At 37.5% G+C, this 25,137-nt stretch overlaps 1 protein-coding gene across 1 annotated transcript in view; it reads left to right on the top strand.

Annotated features, from left to right (window-relative positions):
- Positions 1-25,137, top strand: part of ANXA2 (annexin A2) — a 56,457-nt gene that overhangs the window by 4,916 nt on the left and 26,404 nt on the right. Inside the window, exons 2-3 of the mRNA XM_007479511.3 lie at positions 7,357-7,415; positions 14,766-14,865. Coding sequence (XP_007479573.1) covers positions 7,368-7,415; positions 14,766-14,865 — 148 coding nt within the window. The 5' untranslated portion in view covers positions 7,357-7,367. The remainder of the gene's footprint in view (positions 1-7,356; positions 7,416-14,765; positions 14,866-25,137) is intronic.

Genomic DNA, 25,137 nt, shown 5'->3' with positions numbered 1-25,137 from the left:
GAACTGTCTCTGTATCCCTCAATCTATTCCGAACACCTCCTTTTCTATCTAGTTTCTTGGATGGAATTTCCTTCCTTAATTAAAAAAACAACATTTACAGTTATTTTTATATACTCTCCCACACTGAACCTTCTCTTTTAACAAAAGAAAAACCAATAAGCAAAACCAATCAATAAAAGCTACCAAATCTGAAAAATTGCTCCTTTTCTTATTCATAGACTCTTACTTTTCTGATGAAAGGAGAATTATGTTATGTTCTCTGTTTTTGGATGATCTCTTTTATGCTCTTCAAACACACTCACCAAGTTCTTACCCAAGGAAACAGATGAGTGTAAGCAGTCTCCCATAGGTGATGTGATCATGAAAGTATAGTACTAAAATTCAATTATCCCCCATAGCTTTAACGAGAGGTCATACATTCTTTAGTCAAGCACAAAACTGAAAACACAGCTTACTGGTCTTAAGTTAGTGAAGGAGTTCCTTCCTGTTGGGTTCCTCCTGGACACCTACCTTAACCCAATATCTTGTCTGGAGAGCTACCAAGGAACTGAACAGAAATGGCCCTGACTTCTCTAGGTTTCAGAAGAACAAGAAGAACAGAGCAAGACAGGTTATTTTATTTTTAAATGTTCATCCAATCCGACTCGGACTTCTGGGAAGAACATATACATAGATTCTTTACATATATGTGTATAATATTCACTTGGTGAATCGGTATTTAGCTCAAACTTTAATTAAGAAACTATGAAACTAAGTTAAAAAAAAACTGTACTTTTGAAAAATGTCTGAGTAAAGCTGGGCTGTCTCCGACTCCCAAGCTTTATTGGTTAAAAATCATAGACTTCATCCTGTTCTGGCTGATTGGCATAGTGGTTGCTATGGGGTTGTTTTGTAGTAACCCAATCAACATTCCACGTGTAACTGTGCAGTGTGGGAGTGTGGGTGAAACTGCTGGCTGGAATTCAAGTTTTGCTCTTTAGACTGGCCTCTTTCAATGTGTTTTTTATTTGCTCTAGAAAAAACAGCATTTTTGTACCTCCTAAGAGTGTCTAACTAAATCAGCATTATTCAGATTACTGCTGTTGGTTTTTATGTCCCCAGAGATTAATCTTTGGGTTTAAGTTAGAAACAAAACTTTTGCCCACCTGATTATCATAGTGGCTTTTTTTCCTCTCTGGATAATCCATTTAAACTACCACTCCAGGACATTTTAAAAAGAGATTTATTATCATTTTTCTCTTTTTGTTAAAGGGACAAGACAAACTCTTCATCAGAACCAGGATTAGAGGAAAGAAAATACAGCCTCAAATCATAAAATTATCTTTGAGATAATCTTTATAGTAGATAGCCTTCTTCCTCTTAAGAACTGTACAGATTTATGAAGTCTTGATTCTGTAGGCAATTTGTGTGTTTAATTTTCATGCTCCTAGCACATAACACATTCAGAAGGTATGTGCTTGTTAATTGATTACTAGAAGCTTAGGCTTGGTAGAAAGACCACTACATTGAGGGAGTCACAGGATCTTCCAGTCAATCAAGAGATGGAGTACTATAATTTGGTCTAACCCCCTCATTGTATAAAAGGTCTGGGTATAAGTCCTAGCCTGCAGGGCTGAAGGTAGCAATTTTGGCACCTGGGGCAAGTAGCACAAAGGATATCCCCAAAGCAGTTATTTTTCCCCCCATTAAGAGAAATTCACTTTGGGAGGGTTGGGGCAAGATTGAGAGAAAGACCTAGAATCCCAGTACAAAAGGCTGCTTCCAGGAGAGGGAGCAGGAATATCCTACTTGGGGTGCATCCAACTCAGAATGGGAAGAAGCATCCCATCTCTTATCTTCCTATTTATCCAATTATTTTGGTTAAATAGGTGCTAAGCTCAGCTGTTTCTACTTGCTGGAGGAATTCAGGTCCTAAACGTACCTATTAAATATTGGCACACCGTCAGAAAGCTCCAGTATCCTACCTTAGGTACAGCTTTGCAGCTCTACAACTTAACAGCAGTGTAAGTTTGGACAAAGTACCAAACATCTCTAAATTTCAGCATTCTCTTTAAATTGGACTAGATTTAACTGGAAAAACCCTTTAGTATCCCTCTAGCATAAAATTCTGCATGAGATACTACATGAGAATTAAAAAATGACTAGATCATCTCCAAGACTCCCTCAATTCTTATATTCTAGAGTCTCTACTAGAAGAGTTTTTTCCTGTAAGAGAATTAACAGTTTCTTATTGGTATTTTGAAGTTAAAAAAAAAAAAAACCAAAAAACTCTTTTGTTGCATTAGTAGTCGGTTTGGAGTATGTTTCTCGACCCTAATGATGAATTGTTAAAGACCATTTTGTATAGGTGTGGCTGTTTAGGGGCTACAGCAATCCACAGTGCTTTTTTTTTTTTTAGACAGTAACATTCTCCTTGTTCTCAACCCACTCAACCTGTTTCTGGGAATTTAAAAGTTCAGAATGTTACACTTATCAACAACAAATTTGCTGAAATGGCATTTCTAAGCAAGTTGGGGCAAGTCAAGAATCTAGGTGGGGTTGAGGTGTTGGAAATACTGAAATGAGTCTCCACATTCCATGCAATCAGTTTGTAAGACAAGGAGTGGGGGACCCTCTGGAAGGCCATTTCTGCTAATAGTAACTGTGGTTTTGGACAAGTCAATCTCTTTCGGGATCAGTTTCCTCATCTGTGAAGTGAAGTGGTTGGACTGGAGTTTTTGAGGTCCCTTTTAACCCTGAAACTGTGGTTCTGTAATTCTTGGAATATGCAAGTAGGGACTCATTCATCTCATCTAATCTTCTGACTTGGTCAGAATTTCTCAAAGCAACAACAATACAACCTGTACCAAGCACTTAGCATGGATGATCTCACTTGGTCCTCATAACAGTCTTGGAAGGTGGGTGGTGTAAGTGTTATAGATGAGGAAACGGAGACTCCAGAAAATGAGGTGATTTTGCCTGAGGTCAGCACATGGATCTTGTGATTCAAAATCTAGAATTCATTCCATTGCACTCTGTTGCTTTCCTCCATAGTAAATATGAAAAATAAATAAAAAGTAAAGTAAAAAAAAAAACCCAAAAACCAAAGGTGATATTTTTGGAGGGGAAGTGAATTTCAATGAGCAAATATCAGTATCAAATTCAAACTCCTGGCTTTTTTAAGGTCTTTTGTAATTAGTCCCCACTCTGCTTGCCTCTCTAGCTTTCCTATCTTTTGAGAGGGATGAAGCCTGTATACTTCATCCTCCTCAAAAAGACTCCATTCCAGAGACTTCCCTTCTCCCTTAGATTAATCCAAAGCCGGTTACCCTTTGAGGCCCTGTTAAAGATTGTCCCATCTCTCCCTCCCATTTCTCTTTTCATCTATGAAGCCTTCTCTAACCACCAAATTTCAGTTGCTCCTCCATCAGCTGCTTTAGTTAGACTTTAATTGTTCTCTTAATTGTTTCACATGTCAGTTTTGCTTTCCAAATAGAGTTTAAGTGCCTTGAGGTCAGGGATTTGTTCTTTTTCATAGACCTTTTTTTTCCCCCAGGCAGGGTCATGATCAAATAGGAGAGCCTTGTTTAATAACTGTTAGCTAGTTGATAGAATATCTTCTTAGCTTTCCGTACACTCAGGCTAACTCCAATTTGTTTTCCTCTTTTGTTTGAAGGATATCAGCATATGGATATATTCTCATCAATCAAACATACAACATTAAACTAATGTTTTTACAAGTAGCTAAGCAGGAAAACTGACTCTTTCCTCTGGCAACTAATTAGTCATATACACAATAGCTTTGTTAACACCAGCAGATTTGATGAGATGAAGAGGGGGAATATCCTGTTTTATTTCTAAGGTGAAAATGAGTTAACCCTTACCCCTAACAGTCTGTGTATATGAACAGAAAATGCTGATTTTGAAGGTTTACTCCTTTTCCAATTTTAATTCTCTTTCTAAATTTTAAGCATCTGAAAAACTGCTTTTTTGTTTCTTTGGATCATATGTTTAGACATTTAGTTTAACCCTCTGTTTCACACAGTAGGAAACTGAGTCCCAGAGAGTGGAAGTGACTTGCTCAGAATCTTACAGGGATAGAAGTAAGATTCATATGGAGTCCTTCTGACTTCCACTCCAGATTGCATTCTTCTATACCTTCTTGATTGTAGTTTCATTAATATGCTCCATGTCAGTGTATTTGAGGAGTAACTGGTAGAGTAGCAAGACAGAAAAGTTAGATTCCATTAGGGAGGTAATGGGAGATCTGATTGGAAAAGTAGTTTGGGGGCAATTTGTAGAGGGGTTTGAGTGAAAAATTAAGGAATTGTGAACCCGCCAACTTACTTTCCAAAGAACAGTGAAAAGGTCAGTGGAGTACTTTCAGAAAATTAATCTGGTAAAGACTGGTGTGGTGGATTAATAGAAGAGAGGAGGGACAACAGCATATTAAGGCTCAGCATGGAAGAAGACAGTATGGTAGCATGGAAAGAACATTGAGCTTAGGGTCAGAATTTCCAGGGCCATGTTGCACTAAGGACTCTGGACAATTCCCTTAACCTCTCATTTCCTTTTCTGTAAAATGGGAGCACTCATTGAGCACTAGATTCCACGAGATTGATAATTGACCAAAACCCCAAAGAATCAGTTTTCATTTTCCTCCTCTTTGTAGTCTACCCTCCTTTCATCAGATGTAACTTTAGAGAAAAAAAATAGTATGGGTGAATATACTCAAAATGCAATAATTTACTTTTTTCATACTGGAGTGCATATGTTACATGTTTAGACAGCTGTGTATAAAGCATGTGGCAGGGTTTCATATGGCAACTGAAAGAAAAGCTCTCCATCTTTGCTTTTTAGCTTGAAAGGAAAGCTCTCCATTTTTAGCAAATATGTCAGACGCATTAGAATTGATTCTATAGTATTTTATTTCATAAACAAGTATACTTTGTAAGGAGAGACATCATTTTGTAGTTTAGCTTTCTGTCTCTTAGTATTTGTCCTATGTTTGTTGCAAGAAGTATGACATGGATTGGAACATAAAAGGGCAAATTTGGCACATTGTTATCCTCCATCTGTGGAAAATAATTCATCTTTGGAAAGATGGAGCAGGCTCATAGAGGCATGAGAGAGTGTGGTTAAAGGTCTTGATGCCCTGAGAAGTTTATCCAAGACTTTAGTTAGACTCACTCTGAAAATTCCAAAAAAGAATAAATTGTTGTTCCTAGCTATTCAGGACTAGTCATTGACATCTGATTTAGGTTCTTCTGACCTATTCAGGCTTACTCCAAGCACACCCAAACTTATGATTTAATACCATAACTTAATACCCTACCCCTAGCCCAGAATTCCATGCATCAGAATTGACACAGGATCGGAATTGGCACTTAGAAGTTTAAAAGCTTTGGGAGAGAATTTCTTTGTGTTCTTTAAAACCTATCTGTGTTTGCAACAATTCCAACCACTTTAGTTGAATGAGAGATATAAACCATAAAACAGTCCAGGGTTAAGCCTTTTCAAAGGTGCACTGTTTTCAAGAAAGAAAGGAGTCATCCAGTTATCTTATCTCCCTCTTCCTTCCCCCCTTAAGTTGTACCTGGAATTTGCTCAGTATTTTGTTATAGCATAGTTGGGATGACTTTCCCTAATACTCCTCCAACTCTAATTCATGCCACCATTTTGTAAGTAGACTAAAGTAGGCTATTGAGTAGAATAGTAGGATTTCTCTGAACAAAGGGGATTTAGAGAAAGCAAGGAGGGGCTTCTGTGGGACCACAGATGGGCTCCACAGCAACTGAAATACTATGCCACATTTCATTGCTCCATCAGAGAGCATGACTGTGTTCCATTTGGCCTTTGTTGGAAGTTTGGACCGAATGAACTCTTATTGCAAGGAATCAGATAAAATGTTATTGCTAATTGTATGTCCCTTAGAGACACAGGCTGGTAGCATATGTTGTTCTCTAGAACAGTATGATTATAAGATTGAGTTAGCCAAACTTCAGTCTTTAGTGTTTTGTGCCGCCCAAGTAAGAACATTAACTAATTATGAGCAGCTGGCTTGAATTTCAGCCATTTTATGTCTAAACATAAGGAATTTGGTTAATGATGGCACCAGCTTTCAGGGTTTAATGGGGACTGGTTGAGTTCTGGATTTCTAGAAACCACAAAGGAATTTTTTAAATACTTGAAAAAAGCTCTGGATCATTGTGTTCATACTAATTTGTTCACATTCCCTATACATCTTTGGTTGAGGACAGTCATTAATGAGATGTATAGATTGTTGGTTAGGAAAATTCCTATAAATTAGGTGGCTTTGATTTGGGGTCATATCCATAGCTCTTTCCCAAATATTAATGACATTTTTGAAGAATAGAAGAAATCATTTATTGGAAAACATCATTACTTCTTTTTATGAGGAGCCAGAGACTTCATTTTGGACAATTACTATTGCTTCCCTCTGAAGATTTTTTGCAGATGGAATTTTGAAGTCTATGTTTTAAAAAAGTATTCTTGTAATAAATAACGAATGAAGAAAAGTGACTCTCAGATCCTATCTTTTTAAAAGAATTTTATCAATGATAGGCAGCATAGCATTATAAGCAGAGTTTTGGTTGTAGAATTGGGAAATGAAGTATCAATAATTGTCAGGTACTTAAACTCTTTGGGCCTCAATTTCCTCATCTTACAAAATGGAGGTAATAGAACTATTTAACTCACAGGGTTATTGTGTGTTTCAAATTGGAAAATGTATGTGAGCATTTTTTTACTTTGAAGTTCTTCAGAAGGATCAGATATTATTGCTAGTGGTGAAATTTAAAATTAAATTTTTCATAAATTATCAGGATCTTATCTAATTTAGAAAGATGGCAGTTGACAACAGGATAGAACTTTATTCAAAAAATTGGGAGCTTAAATTTTTGAAATGCAAAACTGGCGAGTTTTTTAAGATTTCTAATTCTTGTCAGCTGAGTGGTTGATTTTATAGGGCTTAGGCTGGACTTGGAAGCTTTTTTGGCTTCTCTGTTCACTCATGGTGTGTGGTAGTTTTTGTTTAAAGGATCACATAAGATAGTGTATTTAAAAGCACTTTGTGAGTCCTTAAAGCACTATTATAGATGAGTTGGAGTTTTTTTTTGGGGGGGGGGGCAGGAAGAGTAGGGGCTGGGTGGAGAGAAGGACAAGAGAGATTGGATAAGCTTAGACCAAAGGTAGCCCTTTCTTTTTTAAGCTGGAAAATGAGAATTCATAGTTGTAAAAATTACTTAACTTTTTCAATTGAAAAATATTCCAAGAAGTAGAAATTATCCCAATGTACTTGTGGCATTAATAAGGGCATCTTCACAAAGTCCTTACCTATCTTTTTTGTTCCCTCAGCTTCTTTCAAGATGTCTACAGTTCACGAAATTCTATGCAAGCTCAATTTGGAGGGTGATGTAAGTATTGCACTTCAATTTTGTGTCGCATTTTGAAAGTGGTTCTTCTGAGTTCCTTGTACTTTTTACTTTTTCAATTTTATCATCTAGGTGGCACAGTAAATAGAGTGTTGGAACTGGAGTCAGGAAGACCTGAGTTCAAATCTAGCCTTAGCCATTTTGTAGTTGTATGACCCAGGGCAAGTCATTTAATCTCTGTTTGTCTCAGTTTCCTCAGATGTAAAATGGGGATAATACTTCCACCTACCTCCCAGGGTGGTTGTACGAATCAAAGGAGATAATTGTTGTAAATGGCATAGCATAGTATCTTGTATGTAGTAGGCACATAATAAATGCTTTCCCCCCCTTCTTTTCTTCATCATCTCCCTCCCCCAATTCATTAACCAACACAAGGTTGTCTTAACTTGGTTATGAACTCATTTGTTAAAAAATATTTTGATAACTTTTAATATCATTGGCTCCCTTTGTAAATCTACATATTTTATTTTATGCACTTAAAAACTTTACCCTGAGAAGAGATCCATAGACTTTACTAGACTGCCAAGGAGGTCCATGATACAAAAAAAGTTAAATGCTCCTGATTTAGAGGAGCTCAAGGATTGAAATTCAAGAAGATTCTTTGGCTTCTCTTCCCCACCATTAATTTTATCTTTGTTTTTAATGCAAAACCAAAAACATTTTATTTTAAGTAATGAACTTTTCCCGGACCTTGCATCAAAATTGGAAAGACTTACAAATGACACTTCTGTGCCCTTTATTGAAGGACAATGTGTCTTTTGGCCAAGAACCAGCCTAATTAAGATTAAAGAAGCCCATCACTGCAGAGTGAAGAATTTTCTGGCTCTGGCAACTCTTACAAACCAACTGCTAGGTCATAGAGGAATTGTAATATACATTTGAGGAGGGAATGACCAATGACACAGCAAAATTTCAGAGCCTCAAAGTACATCCTCGAAGCAAGTACTATTATGGTTAGTGTAATATACTAGGTAATAAGTTAGTAATAATCACAAATCAGCATGCGATACCTGTTAAAAATATACTGATTCCCATACATATGGATAGAGAGAGTCAGACACCCTGAGAGGAACTGTCCTAAGAGGAAGTTGAAAGACTGTTGAGAATATATCTAAACATTAGAGTCTATGGAGATATGCTGAGCCATTTGAGCCTAAGGATGGGGTTTAAGGATAAAGGCTTAATAACATCTCAGCACCCTTAATGGTAATGTGGTTTGTAACTATATCCTGTCTTGCACTAAAAAATATATTTCCACTGAAATATTAATAGACCAAAAAACCCACAGATGCAGTTGATAATTATTTTTATAAATGTTACACAGAGCCAATAGGTACATAATGAATATTAAAAGTTAAAGGATCGAAATATTAGAGGAGAGTGGAAGTAGGGACATTTCACAATGTTGGTTAGGGTGGGAGAATTTTTAATCAACAAGTAATAGAGATGATTATAAATGACAAAATAGACTATTTTAGCCACACAAAAAAATTTTAAAGCTTTTTGAATAAACAAAATCTATGCAGAAAATGTTAAGTGGCAAAAAGGTTTTACATCAAATATCTCTAATAAAAGTATGATATCTAAGAAATATAAGAAATCAACATCAGTATATATGATCAAGAGCAATTATTTAATAAATATGGATAGTTTTCAAATGATGAATTATATACTATTAATTTCCATGTGAAAATATATTCCAAATCACTAATAATAGAAATGAAAATTAAACCAAAACTAAGATTTTACTTTATACCTGTAAATTGGCAAAAATGGCTAAAAAACTGGAACATTGGTCAAAAGCTCTGTGAAAAGTCAGACATACTATTAATAATAATACATACTTTTCATGGAGCTGTAAATTGGCCTAGCCATTGCGGTAAATAATTCGGAATTATTCAAGAAAAGTGACTAAATTATTTATGCTCTTTGACTTTTTTTTTAATTAGCCCTTATCTTCTGCCTTATAATAAATATTGATTCAAAGGAAGAAGAGCAGTAAGGGCTAGGCAACTGGGGTTAAATGACTTGCCTAGGATCATACAGCTAAGAAGTGTCTGAGACTAGATTGTATGGTTTATTCAGACTCACTTATTTATGTTTGCTTTGGCACTGTAGACACATCCCTTCCCAATCCTACCTGAAAACAGTTAAACAAAACCATCTAAAAAAAGGGTACATATTTTCTATTTTATTTGGTCTTACATAATTTGTTAACACAAAGGAAAAATATATACTTGAATAATTTGTTAGTGACATTTTCTATTGTATTTGACTTTTCTTATGTTAACTTTTATCTCAACTTTATTTACATGGCTTCTTTCATAGTGGACATTATCCTTTTCACTGTCTTTCCTTCCTTCCCCTGGCATTATTTACAACAGACCATGACATAGGATGAAGAATGACCAGTTGTGACCAAGATGAAGATTTGATTTTCTGGACTATATATATTTGTTACAAGGATAGGCTCTTTCATTGGGTAGGGATGATGCAAAAAGAAAAAGAGCATCAGTGAAATTTTAAAAATGCACAGAAGAAAATTAAAAGGTTGCATAATCTAATGCTCCATGTTTTGAAAAAAAACAAACTGTAAATAACAAATTTTTTGTGGCATCTTTCTGGATGCCTCTTTCTTATTTTTTTATTGGAGAGTGAAATGTTTGAGTTTGTTGAGGATTAAGTTCATGTTCAAACAAAAGCAGAACAAATGTTCCCAGGTTTCATTGAATTCTTCCTATTTGCCATCCTATATGGCACAGTAATATTCTATCACTTTAATAGGCCACGGTTCATTCTTCTATCCTTTAATCTTTGGCTCTATAGTTTGTTTCTAGCTGCTTGCTATCGCAGAGTATCCCTTTAGGAAAGTTTTTGTATATATAGACCCTTTTTTGTTATCATTAATATCTTTGGGATATAAACCCAAGAGTGGGATCCTTAAGTCAAAGAGCCTGAACACTTGAGTACATTTTCTTGCAGGATTTAAAATTGTTTCCAGAAGAATTGGAAAGTTTGTTTTATTGAAGATAAACAGAGCCCCGTCTCTGTTGTAATTTCTAGATACCTGTCCCACCCTCCCTCGCCCTGCCCTGCCCATCCCTGGATCTCGGGATGCTGCTCTTCCTGATACAATCATTTTTGCCCTTATCTTGCCCAGCTAGGTGAGAGTTGGCACTGGTTGGTACCCTGATTTCAAAAGCTAATAATTCACACATACAGATATTCATGCATATTACATTTACACATACATACATAGACATGCACACATAAATACATATTTACATATATATCTATGTGTATATAAGTGGGACGACAGGGTGGCGCAGTGGATGGAGACCTGGGCTGGAAGACCAATCTTCCCACATTCAAATCTTGCCTCAGACACTTATTTTCTGTGTGACTCTGGGCAGGGCACTTTACTGTTTGCCTCAGTTTCTTTACCTGCAAAATTACCTAAAGAAGGAAATGGCAAACCATTCCAATATCTTTGCCAAGAAAATTCCAAATGGTGTCACAAAGAGTTGGATACAACTGAACGACAATATTCAAATCTTAGACTCTTGGGATTAGAATTGTCTTGTGTCCTTGTTTCACTTACAGCTTATTTTAATAGAAGTCACTTTTTCTATCAACAACACAAGCTGTAGATGGTGTCAAAGATCACAAGTCTGGAGATGTATCCAGAAGAGAAACAATGGGCATTTCTCCCCAACTGTTTAAAATGGAGTTGATTGAAAGGCTAGGAAGTGTATAACAGAAAGAACTCTGAATTTGCAATTAGGAGATGGAGATTTGAATCCTATTGTTGGCAATCAGAAGTCATATAAAAAATTATTTCACCTATAGAACCTCAGTTTTCTCTTATCTAAAATGGGGATGATGCTTGCATTCTACTAACCTTTTAGGATGGTTATGAGGAACTTGCTTCATATACTTGAAAATGCTGAGTAAATGTGAGCAGTTTCTGCCAGGATCGTTAAAAATATACATTGATACATTTTTTAGTTTTTCAGTCCATTCGTGATGATTCCTGATACATTCCTTGGTGTGGAAATCCATACCCTCATGATGAGATATTGTAACATGTATGTGTTTATAGATTAGAGCTAAGGGGGGGGGCTTTAGATGTTGTCTATTTCAATCCCCTCTTTTTACAGATGAAAGAAATGAGGGCTCAAAAGAGTTCAGCAATTTATCCCCATTATAGAGGTAGGAAGGAGCAGAGTGAGATTGTGAGCCCCAAATCCTTTGCCTCCAGGTACAGCACACTTTCCACTACCTCATGCTGCCTCCTGGCAGTTATAGCTCTTGTATATGGAGGATGAAATGGAAAATCAAGAAGTTCATTGGATGCTTCAAACAAAAACAAAGATGCTTTTTTTCTTTCCAGCAAAGCTAATTTAGGCAAATGCAAGTCCTCCTTTCCCTGGACCTTTGGGTTTATGGATAGTTGCTTTTGTCCTTTTCTTCTTGTGTGGTTACAGTGACTATGTGTGTTGACAAAACTTTTTCCACTTACTGTTATTTTTGGAAAAGAACACGTGGAATCTGGAAAAATAAGTCCTGTGAGATAGGATATAACTGTAGATCTTGATTGCCTTTGCAAATAGAAATAAATGATGATTTTGCTAATATTTAGGGAAAATATTTTACTTTAGTATTCTTTTCTCTTTTGTGTAGCAAACAGAGGTAAGGAAAGACTTTGATACTTCACCTTATCCAGTATTTTGTGGGAGTGGGCACTCCATTCACTGACACAGATTGCAATCTTTTTATGACTTACTGGCTATTCTTAGAGGGTTAATGAGGCTGAAAATTTTAACATACTAGTATAAAAAGCCTCTATGAACTTAACTCAGCTAAATGAACAGACATAGAGTATATCACTAGGTCTATAATGAAAGCCTTTCCAGTTTGGTAGTTTGGTAGGGCACGTTACAACCTGCAGTTGGCTGGCATTACGTTTAGGACCCTGGGTGGCCTCCCACACTATGATGAGGCATAACAGTAGGACTTTAGTGTATGTGCTAAGGAAATATAGGTTTCAAAATAACACTTGATCTTCAGCTTGGGATAAATTCTTTCATTTCCATTGAAGGAGGAATATATCAGATGGCCCGTACTACAACATCAAAGCTATAAAAATCCAGTGGTTAGTACCATGGCTATCCATTTGTGATTTTCTAAATTTATAATTATTTCCTAATAATTATTAACTATTATTATTATAGGATACAACTGTAGATCTTGATTGTCTTTGCAAATAGAAATAAATGGTGATTTTGCTAATAATTATTATCTGGTCCAAATTATACACATATTTTACATGTATACATATAATTGCTGAAATTAAAATAAAAATCTTCATTCTATTCTGGGGATTGAGAAGCAGCATGATGTAATAGATAGAGAGCTGGTTAAGTCCTGCCTCTGACAACTATTGGCTGTGTGACCCAGAGCAAGTCACTTAACTTCTCAGCGCCCTAGGCAGTTCTTTAGGATGATAAATTACAAGGAAGGTGCCAACCTGCATTAGTAGAAAGAGTTTCCTCACCTGGAAGTCCTTTATTCCAATGAAACCATGTCTAGTCACTATCCCTATCTGTCTTGGTAAGCATGAAAAATCTCTCTCAAGATTATCTGGGGATAATTCCCTGCTGATATAACCAAACAGTGTGGGTGGGTTAGTAAGGTCAGCTATGTAGACAGAGTTAAGTCAGAGCATTCAAGTCTCCTGATTCCACACACAAATGGGGCAAAGGCAGAATTACCACATTATGAGTAAGCCCTTTGGAATTTTCTCACTGGGGGAAATCACTGGGGTGAGAAGAGTTTGAAGTACTGTCGGAAAAAGTTGGCCAATCTTTTCTCTCCAAAATATGCTGTGCTTTTTCATTATCCTTTACCTTTATGTCCCTCCCCTGCCTGCTTTTGAAATTCTCTGGAAAGTAAGGGAGAAGAAAGAGATGGGAGAAATCTTAAGGACAAGAAGAACCACCACCAAAATAGTGAACATTTTTTTATAGGGCTTTAAATTTTGCAAAGTGCTTTACTGATGTTAATCAATTTACTTCTCAAAGTGGTGAGCTCTGTGAGGTAGATGCTATGTTAACCCCATTTTACAGATGAGGGATTTGAGGCAGAAAAAGGTCAAGTGATTTGTCCACAGTTGACAATGCGAAACAATAGAATGATTTTTCACTTTTTCAAAAGGGGGGGTTGGTAAAAATTAATTCAGTATGTCAAAAGAGAACAGGTGAACAGGCTTGGGTGGGAATGAGTGATGAAGAAGAGTGTTAGAAATATAGATTCATCTCGGAAAAAAAAGACTAGTAGATACGTTAAAACAGTGGGACAGGAGAAGTATAAAAGTAAAAGGCAATAGGAAAAGCTAAGTACTATCCGGAAAAGACAAAGGAATCTAGAGTAAGAATCAAGAGGAGGAAAAATTTGGCAAGAATAGTGGTAAGATATAAAGAGGATGTGGATAGTATTGCTACACACTTTGATGCTGTACTGGTGGCACAAACCAAAGTCTTTGTTGTTGAAGGAAATGTTCTTACTGAGCTGTCCGGATGACCAGAGATAAACCACCTAGGATCACTGTATTTTCTTTGACAGTTATGATCCCAGTGATAGAGACTAGTGTCAATTTACTGTGCCTGTCACAGGTTGTTTGACCCAGCAAGGACTTTTGATCTATTCAGAGAAGTTCAGAGTTATCACAGCACGTCCTCCATTTCTCCATCTCTTCTACTTACAAGATTCCCAAGAACAATAAAAAAATAATTTTCAAAATTATATATGTATTGTGCTCCAGACTAAGAAATCTTTTGAAGAATAAAGTTCTGGGTTTTCTTGATGGTTCAAATCCTACCTCTGACACATACTGTATCTGTGACCTTGGAAAAGTTAAATATTTTTATGCCCTAGCAGTATTGGCAAACCTTTTAGAGACCAAATGTCCCAAATGCAACCCTCACTCTACAGGTGAGACCCCTGCCTTAGCCCAGACAGGAGAGGGAGGAAGCACTCCTAGTGGGCTGCTGGGCAGAAAATGAATGATGTGAGAAATGTCCTAAGGCATGTGTGTGTGTGTGTGTGGGAGAGCATCATCCCCCTTTGGCACACGTGCCATAGGTTTGCCAACAGGGCCCTAGACAGTTCTCCAGGTTATAGAGGAACTGCTGATCTGTTCAAAGGAGCAAGTTCCACACCTGGAATTCCTCACATAGGTTGAAATTACAAGTTTGGATAAAAATATATTTTTTAATTGTTAACGATGAGAAGATTGTGATTTGTAATTTTTAACTTTTTTTTTAACCCCAGCATTCCACACCTCCAAGTGCATATGGCTCCGTCAAGGCTTATAACAACTTTGATGCTGAGAGGGATGCTTTAAACATTGAGGCAGCCATCAAGACCAAAGGTAAGTAAGATAGATTTCCATTCCTTTGTCAGAGCCCATAACTTCTTTTGTTTTGTGGTGCCTTCTTGACTCTTGGGTTTGCTGTTAGGTTTACACTTTCTTTCTTTCTTTTTAAAAAGAATGGTGAAATGGGACTGAAAAATAGCAACCTGGTAGGGTAGAAAAGATAGACTTAGTAATGAATTTGGGACACCCCTGTAGATAATTTGAATAGAGGTATTGCCAGAAATTTGGTCACAACATAAATAAGGAATTTTTAAAAAACAAATCAATGCTTTAGTCTGTGAAAACATTTGTGAGATACTAAGAGAGAAGGGGTGATGATTTTCATCAGAGGAGAAGTTACTTGCACAGAGGAAATCATGGTTCCTGGAAGGATGAAAGCCTTGCCACTTATGAATCTAATCTCATTTCAGTGAGAGGTAGCTGAGCATAATGGATAGGGCACTTGAATCAGTAGGAACTGGGGTCAAAACCCACCTTAGACATTTGTTAGGTATGTGGCCCTGGGCAAGTTATTTAACTTCTTTGCCTTGCTTTGGGGGAGGAACTAGATGCAGTGGTTTCTAGCATTCCTTCTGGCTCTAAATCATAAAACTCCTTTGAACAAGCATTTATTTTTAAATTGTTGTTGTAAAACATTTAAGATTATATGTGAAAATTTATAGCAAAATGTAATTTGTAGCCAAAAAGTAATGCCTGGAAAAGTCTCTCCTCTTACATATGCTCAGTACTGATTTGATGATGGAAAAATCCAGACAGATTTTTATTTTAAATGAAGGAAACCAGAAATGTTACTCATTTGCCTTTGGGTTCTAAACCAGGAAGAGCTGTCAGGAGATTTCCTAGAGATCTAGGATTATTAAGGGGTGACCATGAAGCCTGTAAACCTTCTTTTTGAAATAAAACCAAATATTAACGGATGATTTACAAGTGTTTCTATTGATGCAAACCATGGTACTTGATAATTAGGAAAGATGATATTTCAACATCACATGAAACTTTTTTTTGTGATAAATCGACAAATGGCTCTTTGGCATTTCCCCAAGAGTCCTGATTCCTTAAAAAAAATTCTCCCCCTGTTGTGAAACAGTTCAATATTAATAACCCTTCCCCTTACTACCGCTTTTCAGGTTTCAATGTGTGCTTCAGACATCACCATGACAAGAAAAATAGTCACTGCTCAGGACACTGCTCATTGCTGTAGAGAAGCTTTATGATTTTCTCTTCTAATTAGGGTTTTAGAAATAACATATGTACCTGTAGATATTACTAAGAATAAATATAGACTACCCAGAGGTTTTAGCTAATGAATGCTTCAGTTCCTTCAGAGATTTTCATATGATCTTAGGCTTATATCTTCTCCTTCTAATCCATTAAATCCAATAAGCCTTTATTAGGTGGGGCATCCTTAGTGTGATGCAAAGAGAGCTTGTCTTAGAGTCAGGAAGAGCTAGGTTCAAGTCCCCTCTGACACATATTTGAGGTGAGACCCTTAACCTCTTATTGTTCAGGTGATTCCTTAAGACTGGCAGAAAAAGAAAAAAGGAAAAAGGAAAAAAAAAGACTTGCAGAGAAAGTTCTAACCTGCATGGATAGAAGTTTATTTATCTGGGAGGGAGTCTCCCTTATCGGTGAAATAGTAGCTCTAGACCCTATTCATGAGTGTTTATTTAGCATGCACTGTGGGTCAAGCACTATACTGGCCACCAGAACATAAGGGCAAAAATGAAATAGACCCTTTCCTGAAGATTATATTATATTGAGGGGATGGTGGGGAGTGTGGGGGGAGAACCTTGATATCTATCCTAGACATTTCCCAGTGCATAGCATTTTAGTTGACTTCTGAGACTCTGATATTGGATTCCTTGGGTCAATACTCCTTTGAGTACACATTCATAAGAGAGGGAATTCTTTTTTTTTTTTAACCCTTAACTTCCATCTTAGAATCAATACTACATATTGGTTTTAAGGCAGAAGAGCAGGAAGAACTAGACTTGTCCAGGGTCACAAGTGTAGGAAGTATCTAAGGACCTCCTATCTCCAGACCTGGCTTTATTCATTGAGCCACATAGCTCCTCAAGAAGGAGTTCTTTTTTGACTTCCTCAGGAGTGTAGATTTTCCCATTCATAAGTGTCAATGATGCTTTGATTTCTTGCTCCAGCTATAGTTTTCACACAGATTAAGCAATGGATCTTCCCATTAGACCCTCTGAGAAACAAGAAAGGACAATTATTCATTCCCACAAAGGATAAGGTCTTCAGTCTCAAAATGTTCAACAGGAATGATGATGATCACAGTAAATATTTTGTCCTGGTCTTCATTTGATGGATTCTTAACCTTCTGGCAAGGCCCTGAATGATCATCAGTTAATAAGCATTTATTGAGCATCTTCTACCTTTTAGGTACTATGCCAAGGGCTGGGGACACAAATATGAAAAAGATAGACAATCCTTAACCTTGAGGAGCTTCTGTTCAAATGGGGAAAGCCAGTACCCCAAGGGAAGCTGAAAAAGAGTGGGGCAGGAGGGGAGAAGATTCAGCCAGACCAAAGGACTGCTCATGTGGGTCTCTTCCTTCAGAAAAGCTTCTTCCAGCTTTGAGGGTACTCAGAAAGCCCGAGTCATCCAGAGATCTCTAACTTCTCACTTCTATCTTGTCCCTGTAGGCGCTGACCCTCTCCTTAAAATGATGTCCTGTTGCTCTGATAACTTGAGATGGGGAAAGATAATAAAAAATTCATAGACTCACAGATTTACAGCTCTGAGGGTTCTTTGAACCATCAAGTCTACCCCCCTCAAGTTACAGATGAGGAAACATTTTACAGACTGAGAATGAAAGAGGGAAAGTGATTTACTCAGGATCCTACAGTTGTTGCTAAGTTTTTGAGGCAGAATTTAAACTCTGACCTTTTGGACTCCAAATCTAGCACTCCATCCCGTGGATAACTTCATTGTCTTCTTGATCTTTTTGATAGTTTCAAACAAACAAGCCACAGTGATCTTGCTACCATAAAGCTGGTCAGGGTAGGTGCCCTTAGTTACTGATGAGGAAATTGAACTGGATTCCAGAAGGCTAGTCTCATAACGGCTAGTTCTAGTTCTCATTCTGTGAGAAACAAAGAAAGGGTGTGGCATGCTTTCCTGAAACTGTACACCCAGCCCCCTCCCCACCCTGGACCTGGGTGTGCCCGGAGCTCTGTGGTTTGCCAACATGCCATTGCACAGACATGCTCAGCGTCTAACAGTTAACTCATCCAAAAGACACACAGCCTCCCTTCAGTAAGCCTGGAACAAAGCCTCCTTTTATCCCTGCATGAGAAACCTTTTAGTGCATTGGAATGTGAAGATTCCATAAAACTACCCAAGTCAGCACAGAAAGTCCCAGGGTACCTTTTCTTAACACTCTGAATTAACGGGAAAATAATCAAAGATTCTTCCTCGTAGAAAGGCTGGATAGGCAGGCTCTGGACTAAGAATTTCTGGTCTGTGCCAAAGAAACTGACATTTCTTACCTGCCTTTTGTAATTGGAAAGAACTTTCAGCAACAAGAAATCTAAGCCTGAACAATCTTTTGGTGATGATTGTATGAACAGCTGAAACTCCTCAAATTCAGCTGCAGATACTTCCTTGTCTCCCAGAGTCAGCTGCAGGGCTGTCAGGGGGTTCTAGGGAGGGGCCCCCAGTGCTTTGTAGAAAGGGTTTATTTTTAAAACACCCTCCTGTAAAAGAAGCTTTTTATTCAGCAGTCTGTCCTGCAAGAACATCAAGTATGAACTGTATGCCGTCTGAGAGGCAGGGTGGTGTAGAGGATACCTGAGATTGGCTTGAGATTCAGGAAGACCTCTCTGGAATACCCTTCTGGCTGAGGGATTCCTAGAACTCTGTGTCCGGCAGCTCTGTAAGACAGTGAGTTTCAGAGCTGTTGCTAATCTGTATAGGTAGAGAGAATCAAAAATTTGATCATCGGAAGGGACTTCAGTGGCCATCTAGTCTAATCCTCCATGAAAGACATCCCTCCTATCTGATGTGCTTATCAAGTGGTCACCCCTGGGAGCTGCTTACAGGGAAGAGCACAGAGTGAGCAGAACACTCCTTTCTTGGATGATTTACTTCATCCAGAAACTTGGGGTGATGTCAGTGACACCCTTTTTAAAACTCCCTCATGGAAAGTTCCAGGTACTGTGGAAACAAACAAAACCCCTGGAAGAGAGACTTATTGGGTGCCCTGTGTTTATAAAGTTAATGAGATCTATTTGGATTCTCACAGTGGCTTGTTTGTTTGTTTTCCTGTGGGAAAGGTAGCCAAAGATTAAAGCTAGAAGGAACACTTTGCAAAGTTTCAGACTGTCATATGATTAAGTCTAGAAAAAGTGTTTGCTAAGTCTACACAATACTTAAAAAAAATCAGTTAAAAATATCAGATTGCTTACTATCTCAGAGAGGCAGGGAGAGAGTTTGGAATTTAATTTTTAAAAATGGTGGTGGGAAAAAGATTTTTATTGATCATTTTAAAAAATGTTTATCTATTTAAGTATTTTTCTATGGTTCCACAATTCATTCTTTCCTCCTCTCCCCCTTCCCCCAAGAGCCAACAAGCAATTCCACTGGGTTATACATATATTATCACTCAATACCCATTTCCATATTATTCATTTTTGTAATATATTTTTACTTTTACATTGTCTAGATTTTACCTTTGTAGCCCTCCGTGAGCCTATATAATATTCTTAGAGGCAACATGGCATAATAGATAATTAGGAAGCTAGATTCCAAGCTTATCTCTGACTCATACTGGCTGTGGGAACCTGGGTAAATTATTAACAATTTCAGGGCCCCAAGCAATTCTCTAAGACCACAGGAAACTGAACAGCTTCAGTTCTGCCTCTGGTGGTGGGAGCTTCCATCTTGGAAATTCCCAACATAGTTCTGAACAGTAAAGCCCCCAACCGCCCAATACCCAATGCAGTATGATCCTGAGCAGCCAGGATATGGCCTTTGGGGTTTGTCAAACAATATTTCTAAATGTACATCCCAATTGTCCCATGTATTAACTTGAAGGATAAGCTGGTTAATTCTCTGTCCTCTTTTAAGCTATGAACTCATCATCTTAGAAGTCTTTTTTTCTGTTTCTTCTTCCAATACTCGTCTCTATTCCTTTTCCTTCTAAATACCCTCTTGTAAACAATTTGAAAAAATGATTCTTCAAGTTTCACCTTCTCCAGAAAACCTTTTCCTGGGAAAAGATCCTACACTTTACTTGCCTATTCCTCTTTCACACTCCCTAGCAAACTAGTCCCTTTTGCATGGGGACATGACATACTGTCTGGTTTCTAGTAGTAGCCAACAAAGTAATAATAACCATAATGAGTAGCATCTATATGACAAGTTTGCAAAGCTCTTTATAAATATTATCTTATTTCATCTGCACAACCAAGAGATAGGTTCTCTTATTATTCCCAAATTACAGATGAGAAAATTGAGGCATTCAAATTAAGTGACTTGTCCATGGTCACAAAGCTAGAACATACATAGAGATGATTTAAATTCAGGACTTCCTGACAGCAAGCCCAGTACTTCCCCACTGTACCACCTAGCTGGTTCTCTAGGAGAATCCCAATTGGTGGAAGAAGAAAAGGAAGAGATGGAAAGATCAGGAGATAGAATGCGTGGCTGAACATATAGCTGGTAAAATGAACAGAATTGAGGCTTAAACCTAGGTCTTCTGACTACAAGGAAAGTGCTCTTTGGATTCTATCACATGGCCTTTGGCAATACTAAGAAGGCAGAAAGGACCATAAAAAGGATACATATCATGGTTCCAGTCCCGCTTGGCATCATTGCTTTAATGACAAGATTGGCCCGAGTATATGTTGCTCTGCTTTATAAGCCCAGTGACCATTAAGGCATTGTGCATTGATTCTTAAGAACTAGAACCATCAACAAAAACATGGAACCAGTTAAGGATGAAGTGAAACAGCAGAGCCTGGAGGGTGTGGAGGTGGGGAGGGGGCAGCAGTCCAAGAGCATAAACAAATAGGGGTCCAAGAAGAATGGTGTGCAGCAGTGGTATCAAACTCAGCTAAAACTGCCATATGGAAGGATCCCTGGAAGCACATCTTTACTTAATTAGGACCCTCTATATTGACTTTTACTGTGTTCTTTTGTATTTTTATTTATTTTATTAAATATTTCCCAGTTCTCCTTAATTAGGACCCTCAATATTGACTTTAACTATGTTCTTTTGTATTTTTATTTATTTTATTAAATATTTCCCAGTTCTATTTAATTAGGACCCTCAATATTGACTTTATGTTCTTTTGTATTTTTATTTATCTTATTAAATATTTCCCAGTTCTATTTAATTAGGACCCTCAATATTGACTTTAACTATGTTCTTTTGTATTTTATTAAATATTTCCCAGTTCTATTTAATTAGGAGCCTCTATATTGACCTTAACTATGTTCTTTTGTATTTTTATTTATTTGATTAAATATTTCCCAGTTCTATTTAAATCTGGATTGGGCTCTTCTTGCAAGTGTTGCAGGTAGAGAGGTTTGCCTCTCCATGGTGTATTTTATACCTCTGGTATACATGATGGTAAAATGGAAAGAGTATTAGATTTAGAGTCCCAGAACATGGGTTCAAATCCTACTTCTACTACTTAATACCCACATTATTAATTTTCTCTGGGACTCAGGTTGCTTATCTTTAATATAAAGGGGTTGGATTAGATGACTTTTAAGTTCCCTTTCAACTCTTAATCCAAGATGCTGGGAAGATGGTAGTTTAAAGACTATACAGGAGAACAGTCCATGGCCTAGACCAGTTGATAAATAACTATAGTCCACATTTACATAGAAAGCTTTCAAAGTGACTTCCAGTCATCATATTTGATCTTTAAATTCATTAATGTAGTACTACAGGCCTTCTTCCAATTTTATGGGCAGCTGAACTGAGGCTGAAAAACTGACTTTCTTATAATTACATAGATAATAGGTGGTAGAGTCAGGATTTTAACCCAGATGCCTCAGTTCTCAGCACTATACTAAATTAGCTCTCAAAAAACATTATTAAGTGCTAGTGCAAGGGAAAGAAAGAAAGCCTGAAGGGACATGTGTAATGTGTATACAAATAAGTACAAAGTAATTGGGGGGGGGAGACAGAGAGAGAGAGAGAGAGAGAGAGAGAGAGAGAGAGAGAGAGAGAGAGAGAGAGAGAGAGAGAGAGAGAGAGACAGAGAGAGAGAGAGACAGAGAGAGAGAGAGAGAGAGAGAAAGAGAGAGAGAGAAGAAGACAGGAGGAGAGAGAGATAGAGAGAAAGATATATATATATATAAATAGAGAGCGAGAGAGAGAGGAAGAGAGAGAGAGAGAGAGAAAGAGAGCGAGAGAGAGAAAGAGAGAGAGAGAGAAAGAGAGAGATGGGGGAAAACAGGAGGAGAGAGAGCTCTCTGACATTTTGAAGGAGGTCAGGGAAGGCTTCTATGAGAATCACAGTCCTGCAATTGACCCTTGAAAGAACATAAGGTTTCTATGAGGGACCAATGAGGAGGAATATTCTAGGCCCCAGAGATGATGCAAGTTAAGGAGGAATTCTTATTTCCTTATAGAATCACTAGACACCTCACTAATTATCTTCTGAATTCATTAGGAAAAAACTTAGAGCATATCTTTTCCCCATTCAAACTAAAAGCCAGGATTAAATGATTTTTCTTTACCCTCAGAAAGGAAGCAGCTATATCAAAGATAGATGTATTTTTAAGCTGAAAAGCAACCACATAATACCATTCTACCTATTTCTCCTATCTTTGAATACTTTTCACCCATGACTTCATTCCTGACCCCTTTACCAGCTTGGCAAAGTATGAAATTTGAATAATGTTGTTCCTTGTGATCGCACTTGAGGTTTTCTTGGTAAAGGTACTGGAGTAGTGTGCCAGTTCCTTCTCCAGCTCATTTTACACATGAGGAAATTGAGGCAAACAGAGACTTGCCCCACTAGTAAGTGCCTGAGGCCAGATTTGAGCTCTTGGAGATGATGCTTTCTGATTCTAGGCCTAGTACTCTATCTACTATGCCACCTAGTTGATGCCTGAGATTTGAATAATGGTACTTAATTAGGAAATGATTGGTTCAATTAGTGGCTGATCTTTTACTTCTTTAATTGTGGATTGCCTAGAGACAAACCAGACTTGGAGAATGAATGGCTTGGAGCTTGCTGGTGAGATTAGATACGTGAACCTGGGTTGGATAGTTGGTTGGGCAGCCATGAAAGCATGAAAGTGCCCCATTCAGAGAACTGGAACCCCATTTTTTTAAGAAAGGAATTCAATCCCTGCTATTTGGTTTCCATATTAGGGGACCTCATTTTTTTGTTTTTGATGTTTATGGTACTTAAAACAGCTTTATTGAAAAAAAGCTAGCTAGTAATGCATATGTTCTCTCCTTTAGATTAACTGTACAGCTCCTAGCCTTAATTTATCTACTTAGAAATAGAGTAAAGCCTTGCAAAAGTATTATTATTGTCTAATTAACAAGAGGCTCCTTAGGTTTAAAGCTGTAGGAGTTTCACGGTCTAAATTGGCCTGGGGTTAAATATATACCATGCAGGATACAACACAGCTGTGGATGGTTTACCATATGGGTCGAAAAAACTAGAAAGGAAAGTCAGCTAAATGAGTAAAGGATGAATCTAGACTACACAAAATAGATTGTAATTAGCAGCAACACAACCCCGGAGTTACTTTAAGTGCCAATAAATGAGTACAGCTTTAGTTTCTTTCTGGAATGCTTGGATAATGAGTGGTCCTATTATTGCCAGTTTTGATTTTAGCAGGATTTGTGCTCTCCGGAAAGGATGCAAAAATCAGCCGATGTTCTTTATGAGCATGAGTAGAGAATAACTGCAATGAGTTTCTATGCTTATCTTGTGTTTTTTGTCTCTTTGTGAGTACTTTAAAACTGGAACCGATCAAAGCATATCCTAAATGACCCAAACTCTTTCCTATCCTAAAAGAAGTTATTATTACATATATTGTTGAGATAGTATCTGGACTTGGAGATATTTCCAACTGTGGTGGATGGCTTGGAATACGTTTTAAAACTAATTAGAACAATTAACGCAGAAGAAATAATAATAGATTATTTCCTATTGATGGTGTACTTTGGAAAGAGCAAGGACCAGACTTTTTGAAAAAATTACCCAAGCTGTGGTGTGAATGTCAACAAGAAAAGTCTCTTTCCTCCCATTGGCTTGAAGCCTACCGCTTTAACAAGGACAGTCTTCCCTCTCAGATGGCCCTGCAAATAGAAGGGAGTAGGTCGGAGCACAGTTGAGGAGAACATGCCCCATTGTGTTATGGTTACTTTAGAGTTCTCATCTTACACCGATGCCAGGAGCAAAAGAAGCGAACCATGAATCATAGCCACATTTGCACTGGGAGTACAGATTTCATGGGTGATTGTGTTTATTGTCTACGTGACAGTCCTGAATGCCAAAATACTGAGCCAAGTATGCTAACGTGGATGGATCAAAGAATTCACAGTGCCTTTCTACTTGCAGGTTTCCATTTTAACATCCCTCTTTCCCCCCTCATTCTTTCTTAGACAACTTGGTAAATGTATATCTTTTTTCACATCTAAAATCCCAATGGTAATACTTTCAGCAACTACCCAGGTAACATGGCCATTAAATGTCATCCTAGTTGATGACCCTACAAGCAACAGCCTCCCCACAACTAATTATGAAATAAATTTGAATTGAAAGTATGTTGATTCCTCTTGTACCATTTTAAATTTTGATTTCCTCTTGCATCTGGGTTTTAGATTTGTCAGTATGATAAATGGTACACCCCATTTCTGCCTAGACTGACCTTTACAATTTTATTTATTTTGATTTATGAGTGAGCATCAAGTAACTATTAGGCTTTATGGTCTCCTAGGAGCTCTGTTTCAATAGTATGTTAAGAAATGGCTTGGTATTGTGAATAAAGGCCATGACTGAATGTTTGGGAAAGACCTTTGTTCAAATCCTAATTTAGACATTTCATAGTTTTCAGGTTTTAGATTCACAATTCAATGTCAGTTGCTTTTCAGGAGGAAAAGCATAATTGGTCTCATTACCTCAAATCCCTCCCTTTTCCTATCCATTTCCCACAAAGCTGTCAAAATGAGTTTTCTAAAGTTTAGGTCTGATCATGCTACTCCCCTGTTTAATTAACCCCAGTGGTTTCCTATTACCATAAGCCATAGGTGATACTATTCCTTGA

The sequence above is a fragment of the Monodelphis domestica genome, chromosome 1 (genome assembly GCF_027887165.1).
Source record: "Monodelphis domestica isolate mMonDom1 chromosome 1, mMonDom1.pri, whole genome shotgun sequence".
Lineage (NCBI taxonomy): Eukaryota > Metazoa > Chordata > Mammalia > Didelphimorphia > Didelphidae > Monodelphis > Monodelphis domestica.
The sequence above is the reverse complement of the archived record's forward strand: the minus strand, read 5'-3'. Positions and strand labels throughout refer to the sequence as shown.